Raw genomic sequence first — 10,548 nt, forward strand, 5'->3', positions numbered from 1 at the left:
AATTTGAGACAGCGTCGCTGGTTAGAGCTTCTAAAGGATTATGATTGTGTGATTGATTACCACCCTGGTAAAGCTAACATTGTAGCAGATGCTTTGAGTCGAAAGACGGTATCGGAGTTGAGGTCTTTAATGGCCAAGATGAATTTATATGACGATGGCACTTTGTTAGCAGAATTGCAAGTTAAGCCGACCTTGGTTGATGAGATCAAGGCTAAGCAGCCCTTTGATAGCTCCTTGCTTCCCATCTTTGAGCAAGTAGAGCAGGGGACAAGGTCAGATTACGCCCTTGACCGGGATGAAGTTCTATGCTTCAAAGGTCGGTATTGTGTGCCTAATGATGCTGAGTTGAGACAGACTATCCTTACTGAGGCTCATAGTAGTCCATATGCTATGCACCCCGGTGGAGATAAGATGTATCGGAATTTGAGAGAGAGGTATCATTGGATCGGCATGAAGAAGGACATCTCAAATTTTGTAGCGAGGTGTTTGACTTGTCAACAAGTTAAGGCAGAACATCAACATCCATCAGATTTGTTACAGCCTATTAAGATGCCTGAATGGAAATGGGAGCGTATTACTATGGATTTTGTTACTAGCTTGCCTATGACTACTTCGAAAAAAGATTCAGTTTGGGTGATTGTTGACAGACTTACAAAGTCAGCTCACTTCATTCTTGTGTGAGTAAATTATACTTTGGACAAGCTGGCAAGATTGTATATTTCAGAGATTGTCAGATTGCATGGTGTTCCATTGTCTATTATTTCTGATCGAGATCCGAGATTTACTTCGAGATTTTGGAAGGCGCTACATACGGCTTTGGGAACAAGATTGGATTATAGCACATCCTTTCACCCACAACTGATGGTCAATCTGAGAGAGTGATTCAGATACTTGAGGATATGTTGCGGGGTTGCGTAATCGATTTTCATGGTAGCTGGGAGAAATTTTTGCCTTTGGCTGAATTTGCTTACAATAACAGTTATCAGACCAGCATTCGTATGGCACCCTATAAAGCACTCTATAGGCGTAAATGTCGCACTCCGATCTGTTGGACTGATTTGCGTGATAGAAAAATGTTGGGACCTGAGTTAGTGCGTGAGACGGAGGACACAGTCAGATTAATCCGTGACCATCTGAAAGAGGCATTTGATAGGCAGAAATCTTATGCAGATCAAAGGAGGAAGGATATACAGTTTGAGGTTGGAGATCAGGTCTTTTTAAAAGTTTCACCCTGGAAGAAAGTATTGAGATTCGGGCGTAAGGGTAAATTGAGTCCAAGATTTATTGGATCATTTCGTATCTTGAAAAGGGTAGGACCTGTTGCATATCAGCTTGAGTTGCCTTTTGAGCTCAGTCGTATTCATGATGTCTTTCATGTATCAATGTTGAGGCGATATCATCCAGATCCAGATCACATCATTCAGGTTGAGGATGTAGACCTGAGACCTGATTTGTCATATGAGGAAGAGCCCATTCAGATCTTAGAGAGAGATGAACGAGTTCTTCGGAATAGGCGTATTCCAATGGTCAAGGTTCAGTGGAGTAATCGAGGTCCCTCAGAAGCTACTTGGGAGACATTGGAGTCAATGGAGGCTCAATTTCCTCATCTATTTTCATAAGGTAAATTTCGAGGACGAAATTTCTTGTAGAGGGGGAGAATTGTAACAACCCGATTTTCAAAATAATATTTAATTGAAATTAGAGGGTTTAATTGTGAAAATTTGGCGAAAATTGGGACTGAATTGAAAGATTTTAAAACTTGGAGCTTGTTTTAAAGTTAAAGAAAATTCAGGGACCAAGCCCTGAATTTAACCTTCCTCACGCACACAACTTCCAAACTCGATTCCGACGCCGTCCGAATTCCGATCGTTGTTTTGAAACCACCGTTGTGTTCATCATCGAGCGAGGAACAAACCCTTCAAATTAATTGAAGCGAAACGCGGCCAAACGTCGGGAATTTCCAGTCAAAGTAGCGACGGTTTTGTTAGCTCAATCGCCGAGGAAATCTTAAATTCACCGCTGATCGTTGCTCCCGTTTACGACACCTCCCGCACCATCGTGTTCCTTGTGCCGTTCCGAGTTCACCGGTGACAACCTTGTCCGCCGTAGATGGCGGCGCGTGAGGAGGTGGTGCAGTCAAAGATTCGGCCGATTTGAAATCGAGCTCTCCGCCGTTCAAAAAATTTGAACCGATCGTTGTAAGTATCTTGAAACCGCTCAAAATAATTTTTAGAAATTTTTCCGGGATTTTTAGGGCCCCGGAGGACGCCTCACGCGCCACACGCGCCGCCGCAGGGCGAGTGGCTGCTGGAAACCGGTTTAACCGGTTTTCAACCGGTTCTGACCGGTTTGACCGGTTTCAATCGGTTCGAACCGGTTTTGACCGGTCTGAACCGGTTTGACCGGTCTGACCCTACCCGACCGTTGACCCGACCCGACCCGACGGTTGACCCGACCGTTGACCGTTGACCGTTGATCGTTGACCGTTGACCGTTGACCGTTGACTTTCTTTGACCAAAACTTTAAATGGCTTTGACCGACCCTTAAACGACCGTAAATATTTTCCGAGTATACTTATCCTGATAGTTTTCGACGTGCCAAATCCATTTCCGCAGTCCGTTTTGCCAAATTCAAACCCGAAGGTCTCCAAATCGACGGTCAAAGTGGTTGACTTTGACTTTGACCAAGAATCTGAATTTCCGAAAAGTCATACTTTATATTTTTCGACGTCCTGATTCCGTTTCCGTAATTTGTTTGGCCAAATTCAGACTCGAAATACCCCAAATTGATAGTCAAACTCGAAAAATGCTTATATACTTAAGAAGACTAGCTTTGAACAATTAAATAGGATTTGGGACTGATAGATTATTATTGTTTGAAGGTACAAGAGACTCTCCGAATCGTTCGACAGCTCGACCCAGCTCTTCTAGATCAGTTAAACCACGTGTGCCAGTATTCACCCGTTCGAAAATTGTAGCAGAGCGTGGTGAAACCAGCAATCAGTAAATTTGCTATTTGAACCTATTGTCGAGGTGTGTTCCCTACTTATTATTGAACTGTTTTATTGGTTTTAATATGTGGTACACCGAATTCATTGGCTATTGTTTTATGGATGCACCAATTTAATGTGACAATTTATGGAATATGGCTGCTATCTAATTTTTGTTTTGAAATGGTATATGATTACCATGTTTTTGGATTTATGGAATTTATGTCACGGTGCAATTGAATTTTGGAATTGAAATACGATGGAATAGCTCTGATCAAGCTAACTGGGCCTAATGTGACTCTTGAGGGCCCCAAGATGTTTCATTAGGTCGGATTTCCTTTGCTGTGTGCTTAGGGTAAGCTATATGGACTTATTGACTTGGGCTTAAGGATACAAGCTTCAGAGCCTATCCTTAAGTCGGCTTTCTTTTTGCTATGTGCATAAAGTAAGCTATATGGAAAATAATTTTGGGAACTACTGATGGTGTACCAGAAAAGGGTTTAAACTATGATTTTCAAAAAGTTAAACTCTTTTACGAATTTGTGAGATTACTGGACTATGATTTGTACCTATTGTGATTTTATGGAAATGTTGGGACACACTGAGCCTAGCTCACCTTTTGAAAATGTTTTCCCCTTTCAGATACTGTTGGTTAGATACCTTGGTTCGAGCACTTGGAGGATCAACATATCTCTTGAAGTAAATCAGATTGTAATGTTTTTATCTGGCAAGTTGACTTTATTTTGGTGACATGGACCTTATTTTAAAATATCAGATTTTATAATGATAACTCTTTTGCTAATACTGCTCGGTTTATTGTGATTTTGAATTTGAAGACATGTTTTAAATTAAATTATTATTTATTTGTACTATATTTACGAGTTGGATTTTGATAGTATAATTTGTTTATAATTTCATGTTATTTATAATGTGATTTTATATTGATGGAATAACGACTGCGAAAAATGTCTTTAATAATCATAATGTGATCCACTAGACTTAGTCGAAACGCATAGGCCGGGTCTAGGGGGTTACACCCTTTACCATCGACGAAGCTCAACCCAACCTCATCTCCCCTGACAACCAAAACCCCATAAAATCATGATCGATCGATAGTTGATTAATGTTTTATATCCTACCCTAGGATGAAAATCGCGATCCCACGTGATTTTGATGACCAATTAACGGTAACTACGACGATGTATGCTAGGAGTATAGCAAAGACTATGTCGGTGGAGGTGGTCGTGGTTAAAAAGAGGGTTGCGACAGTTAATGATAGGATTTAGGTAGGTATTTTGGATTTTTTTATAATTTAAGAGAAATTAGAATTTTTTTATAAATATAATAATATTTAAAAAAATAAATTTCAAAATCATTAGATTATGACACGTTTCACTTGATAGAAAAATTAATAACATTGACGGCTCAAACACTTAAATAGATAACATTTATAACATTAAGCAACTGGATGAATCAAAAAATAATTTAAATACCTTGAGCGTTTATTTTAGTGAAAATAGGATTTAGTAGGGAAGGTTATATAGGTAATTTAGTGAACAGAGGCGGAAGTGGAACATCAAACCCTAATTCGTTCATATATATATAATGTGTGTGTTTTCGTCCTACTGGTTTGCTGGAAACACGTAAAGGAAGCTGCAAAAGGAGTAGATATCATAAATAGAGTGAAAATGGAGGCTGCCAGAACTGTTAAGGACGTTTCCCCTCACGAATTTGTTAAGGCTTACGCCGCCCATCTCAAGCGCTCCGGCAAGGTACTTTTTTTTCCAGCAAATCCGTTCATTTTTTTTTTTTGATTCGTTAGAGATGGAAATTAGGGCATTTCCTTAATTTCACAACTTATGTTAAAATCTTTATGTTTAACACTGTCTACAAATATACATTAAATTAAGTGTTTTTGAACGTGGTTCGTTTTCTCTCCAGATTGAACTTCCTCCATGGATGATATTGTGAAGACTGGTAAACTGAAGGAGCTTCCTCCCTATGACCCTGATTGGTACTATGTCAGAGCTGGTATGTGCATTGCTTTTTCTATCAGTTAAGACTAATTAATGGTTGTATACTTTCTTATTAGCGATATGTTTGTGTTGTTTTGTAGCTTCTATGGCTAGGAAAATATACTTGAGGGGAGGTCTTGGAGTTGGTGCCTTTAGAAGGATTTATGGAGGGGCTAAGAGAAATGGAAGTCGTCCACGCCATTTCTGCAAGAGCAGTGGTTCTGTTGCTCGTCACATTCTCCAGCAATTGGAGAATGTCAACATCATTGGCATTGATCCTAAAGGGTGAGTTTTCGGTTCTATTAGTTTGTTTTAAATTTGTAACTCCTGTGTGTAATCTCAATGGTTAAGATAGTTGTTTCCACTAAGTGAAAGAACTTATTGCTAGTAATGATATTTATTTGCAAAGTAGCAATTCTTCAATTAAATTACTATCTTTATAAAGCAAGATGTTAGAATATGATTTGAATGTTAGATTTCAGGTATCATATGCCATGTGCTAGAAAATTAGATAACAAAACCAAAAGGAAATAATGTTAAGAAGACTTTGAGACTTGCGTAACCTTCCATTAAGGTTTTAATATGCCTGCAAGATGCAGTTGAGCTGACAGCATTTAAGTAGAACCAGTTATTATATATAGATAATGAACTGGCATATTTTTTTAGTAAGATGCTGTTGCAAGAGTTGTGTTGTTTTATGTGCATTGTAAGCTTGATTTTCTAGACAATGCTAGGCAGATAGTTTTTCAACTCTATAAAACTATAGACATTGTTACACATGATTTTCGTTTTCTTTAAGATACTTGTGTCCAACATATATTTAGACATGAGTGCAAGGGTATTTGGTACCTTGGAGTTTGAGCAATGGATTAAATAAGTAGGCTTAGGAGTAGAATTGCAATTACTAACATTTGTCATTGTTAATATCAACTAAATTTTATCCTCCATGTATCAGTGGTAGGAGAATCACATCAAATGGCCAGCGGGATCTGGACCAAGTGGCTGGAAGAATTGCAGTTGCCATCTGAGAAAATCTGATCAACGTTTTTCATGTTGCTGAAATGTAGTTGTTTGAAAAGAGTGCTTTCCTAGGAGACTTGTCTTAATTATTTTTCCTTTTGGTATATTGAGATTTGAATTTTTATTTTATAAATTTAAAGAACAATATGTTGGCAATGACCATTAGTTTTTAATTAAATTGAGAACTGCCAACTTTAATTTCCCACCTGCTTGATGTTTGGCCTTCATTCTCACCTCGTTGCCCCAACACCTTTTTTCTTTCCTTTTGGATATGTTTCATTATCCCAACCAACTTAGGTTTGGGTAGCTATTTTTCTAATTCTTCTAATGCATTTTTGCTATAGAAAAATCGGATACTTTTTTTGTACTCTTCGCAATAGGCTTTAGGGTTACTGATTTCTTGTGTGTTGGATCTCAATTGTTTGGCCTTTTATTTGTCAGGTTTAAGCCTATGTTCTTATGCAAGTCTTTATCCATTTATGTAAGCCTTTTAGATGGTTCCTTATGGGAGAAATGAAATCAACATCAATTACAATCAAACTGGACCGTTATCATTTAAAAAAATAATAAAACCAAGGCCATATCGACAACTAGTATCTTATACTTGCACAAATCTTAGTAATACACCTGGATAGTACCTGCAGGTGTGTAAAAGAAATCATTTTCCAAAACTAGGATTCTTTTCATATTGATACCTAGACCAGTGACGGATTTAGAAAATAAAAAATGGGGTCTAAACTTTTGTTGCTCTATTCTAAAATTTTTGGGTATGCAAGTTTGCTTATATTTTCTATTTTTCATAAACAAATTAAATTAAATTAAACATTTTTTTCCAAATAATGGGTGTGCACTGACTCCCCTAAGGTCCCACATACATCCGCCCCTGCTGGCGACGTCGTCAACTTCATACACAATTTAATATCATTAAAGGAAAAATAAATAAGAACATGACTAAGCAATGTGTTAGAAAAAGGATCAAAACAACATTCTTCATGCTCTCCTCGATTGATTTATATATTAAGCCCTTGTGCTTTTCGGTAAGTGGAGCAGTTGAATTTGCAATTAGCTTTGATATCCCTACAACCGCATGAAAATTTTGTCCTTATAAGACTGATACTTGTTCCTTCCCTTCCAAGAAATCAGTTGTTGGAGTAAAAATGGCAAACGGAGTAAAATTCGCAAACAACCTTCGAACAGATTCATCGGACTACCGAGCAGAGCTTCTGTCTCCGACTCCGGTTGGGGAGAATAATGTAACAATGTCGAGCGAACAATCATGGAGACTCAACATGGATAAGTTCAATCTTCCGGAGAGACGTATGGAGTCTTCGTGTTTTAGCCTTGGATACTATATGAAGTCCTTCAGTAAGCAAATCCGGTCTCGTCTATTCCAGATTCCCAGACTGCATTTTCCATGCTTTAGCTTAGTACTCGATATTTTGCAATAAACTTACTTTTTTTTTCAGGGAGACAAAGGAGACTTTCAAAGTATTACAAGAGACAGGAATTGCTTCTCAAAGGGTTCAATGAAATCGACACATTTAATGAATTGGGCATCTTGCCGGGGAGTTTGTCTGAGGTTTTTTTTTTTTTTTTTTTGAAGTTTGATTATGGTGTTCTCAAATGCATATGCTTATAGATGTGTTTGTTCCTGTAGGAGGAAGCGAAGCAGCTGGCAAGGAACGAGAGAGTGGCGATATATGCATCGAATGTGGCGAATTTGGTGCTTTTCCTGGCAAAAGGTTATGCATCTGTTATGAGTAGATCATTGGCAGTGATAGCATCCACCTTGGACTCTTTACTGGATCTCTTATCAGGCTTTATTTTGTGGTTTACTGCTTATGCTATGAGAAAACCCAACCATTATCGCTATCCTATTGGCAAAAACAGGATGCAACCAGTTGTAAGTCTTTGTTTTCCTCTAAAAAACAAAAAATATTTATGAAATTTATAGTTATGTCATATTATTTTCCAGATTGACACTTTTTTTTATCAAGACAAAATCATATTACGTGAAATTGAAAGTGTGTCATCGCCTTTTGCCTACATAACGACAATTTGGTCTAACAAAATATACACACACGATGCATGCCAAAGACATGTAATTGTATGAGCACAGGCATGAGCATAAGTACAAGTAAATTGAAAATAAATATGTTAATTTTATCTTCAATCACTCAATAAATATTTTTAAACACTTTAAAAATTTTATATCTAAACAATGTGAGATTTGCTTTGGCCATGAGCTTCTCAAATATGAGATTTTTGTAGTGTTTAAATTTTAAACATAAATTTATTGTGTGATTGAAAATAAGGTTGATATATGTGCATTATCATTGTTTGGTGTGTGTGCACGTATTTGTTTCTTGGGAAAAAAATCATATATATTTTTTTTTATATTTTTTGTCCCTCTGTTTTCTTGATCTTTTATTTTAATAAACATTTAAAGTTTTGACGACTCATACTGATGTGGTAGAAGACGTTTCCTATAAATTGTTTTTCACGAAATACGTTTTTTCTTATGTGATAAAAAAGAGTATTAATCCGAAAAATAATATGAAACTAATGTTATTTTCATTATTAGTTTTAGCTTTGGTGATATTATAGTAAAAATGTCTAAATTTAGAATATACTTAATTAAATATTGACATGGTCCAAGTAGATACAAATATATACACATATAGGTTCCTGGTCCAATACGCGCGCATGCGCGGGCATATATATATATATAATTGCAGTAAACTTCATGAACCATGCCTTCTGAGACTTCAAAGTTAGGTGACAGCCTGACAAGAGCATGATGTATTTGCCTCTGGGATTATATATATATATTAACTTTATTTCTATGAGGTGTGCAGGGAATTATTGTTTTTGCATCTGTAATGGCGACGCTTGGATTGCAAATACTGTTTGAATCAGGTCGAGAACTGATTATCAAGGTTTGTTAAAGCATTTGAAATTTAATTTCACAAAGAAGGTGGTTTGGACTAAAAAAATGTATAAACCCTCAACTTTTGTGGCTTCCGATGGCAGGCACAACCTGATCGGGACCCCGTGAAAGAAAAATGGATGATCGGGATTATGGTATCGGTGACGGTAGTAAAACTGGTGCTCGTGATATATTGTCGGAGGTTCGATAACGAAATCGTCAAGGCGTACGCTCAGGATCATTTCTTCGACGTCATCACTAACTCGATCGGTCTAGGCACGGCCGTTTTAGCCATCAAATTCTACTGGTGGATTGATCCCCTTGGGGCAATTCTTGTAAGTTCATGTTACATATACCTACACCTTCAAGTTGTTCATTGTAAATGCTGACTCTTCGCTTCAATGACGTTTATCTGCACTTTGTAGATAGCGTTGTACACGATGGGGAATTGGGCGAACACTGTGATCGACAACGTATGGGGCCTGATCGGTACAACAGCACCGCCGGAGTATTTAGCGAAGCTGACATACTTGATTTGGAACCACCATGAAGAGATTAGAAAAATCGAGACGGTTAGAGCCTACACCTTTGGTTCTCATTACTTCGTGGAGGTTCACATAGTTTTGGCTGAGGACATGTCCCTTTCACAATCTCATAATATCGGGCAGTCTCTTAAAGACAAGCTCGAAAAACTACCCGAAGTCGAAAGAGCTTTCGTTCACATTGATCTAGATAACGACATTAGTTCACCGGAGCACAAACCGAAAAGGTCACCGTCATCACCATAAAACTCGATGTTTCCATTCTAGGAAACGAGCCTATCGTTTTCGCTATGATTTTCTCACGTATTTGACGGGCTTGGTTTGTTTGTTATTATTCTGATCCTAGGCCTGTTACAGATGAAATGAAAAATGGTCCATTTTGATAAGGCTAGGTTTGTAGTTTCATCTACTCATAAAGGGCAGCTATGTAATTCGATCTAGCTCAAGTGAATTAGGGTTTATCCCACCCCTCCCATTTCTATTTATACATAGCACCCCTCTCCTCTGAATTCTCGAGGCAGTCCGATGGGTTATATTTAAAGCTTGTATCATTCTGTCGTTCTTTCGATTTATCTTATTTTAATGTTTTATTCTATATTTGCGAGCTTATATTATCAAATCTTCTGCCTATGATGTTCGTAAATTTGTCCGTACCATCTGAGATTAATTTCTCTGATGTATTCATTCAATTTCTGTTTTCTGAGGCATCTTTTTCTGGGATTTGTATGTCCGTTTTGAATGACTTTGGATTATTAGGAAAGACAATAAATTAGAGTCACTGTTGCGCTTAGATTAAAATAGCGACTTCAGCGCTGATCGTTGCCGATACAGATTTGGGGCTGAGAATCTGGCATTTTGCTCCTCTCTTTCCTTGAGTTTTATGCATTCAGATGCCCCTATATTTTTCCCCCGGTTTACTTTTACTTTTAAAAAGTATCAAAGGCGAAGATGGAAGTGATGATTATTTCCCCAGATGATCGAAGCTGAACAAACTGTGCGATTTACGTTTTTTCTCTAATTAGTTGGAGATTCCAAGCCAGAGCTCTGATCCAT

At 37.7% G+C, this 10,548-nt stretch overlaps 1 protein-coding gene, 2 non-coding genes and 1 pseudogene across 3 annotated transcripts; all 4 read left to right on the forward strand.

Annotated features, from left to right (window-relative positions):
• The first annotated feature begins 4,609 nt into the window (after positions 1-4,609).
• Positions 4,610-6,260, forward strand: LOC120164465 (annotated as a pseudogene).
• Positions 6,261-7,102: 842 nt separating this feature from the next.
• Positions 7,103-9,741, forward strand: LOC120164593 (metal tolerance protein 9-like). The gene is made up of 6 exons (XM_039174287.1): positions 7,103-7,389; positions 7,491-7,603; positions 7,682-7,927; positions 8,883-8,963; positions 9,058-9,288; positions 9,379-9,741. The coding sequence occupies exons 1-6, from the start codon at positions 7,182-7,184 to the stop codon at positions 9,739-9,741; spliced, it is 1,242 nt and encodes a 413-aa protein (XP_039030218.1). The 5' UTR covers positions 7,103-7,181.
• A 378-nt stretch (positions 9,742-10,119) lies between these two features.
• On the forward strand, positions 10,120-10,203 carry LOC120164663. Its single transcript, XR_005519756.1, has one exon. It is a non-coding gene; the product is annotated as a small nucleolar RNA snoR117 (small nucleolar RNA).
• Positions 10,204-10,443: 240 nt separating this feature from the next.
• LOC120164662 lies at positions 10,444-10,548 on the forward strand. The gene has a single exon (XR_005519755.1). It is a non-coding gene; the product is annotated as a small nucleolar RNA Z103 (small nucleolar RNA).

This window comes from Hibiscus syriacus, unplaced genomic scaffold, assembly GCF_006381635.1.
Source record: "Hibiscus syriacus cultivar Baekdansim isolate YM2019G1 unplaced genomic scaffold, ASM638163v2 tig00111540_pilon, whole genome shotgun sequence".
Lineage (NCBI taxonomy): Eukaryota > Viridiplantae > Streptophyta > Magnoliopsida > Malvales > Malvaceae > Hibiscus > Hibiscus syriacus.

Coding starts and splice junctions, on each gene's coding strand:
- LOC120164593 (XM_039174287.1), top strand. CDS start 7,182: ATGGCAAACGGAGTAAAATTCGCAAACAACCTTCGAACAGATTCATCG. Junction 7,604..7,681: donor TGCCGGGGAGTTTGTCTGAG/GTTTTTTTTTTT, acceptor TTGTTCCTGTAG/GAGGAAGCGAAGCAGCTGGC. Junction 9,289..9,378: donor ATCCCCTTGGGGCAATTCTT/GTAAGTTCATGT, acceptor TGCACTTTGTAG/ATAGCGTTGTACACGATGGG.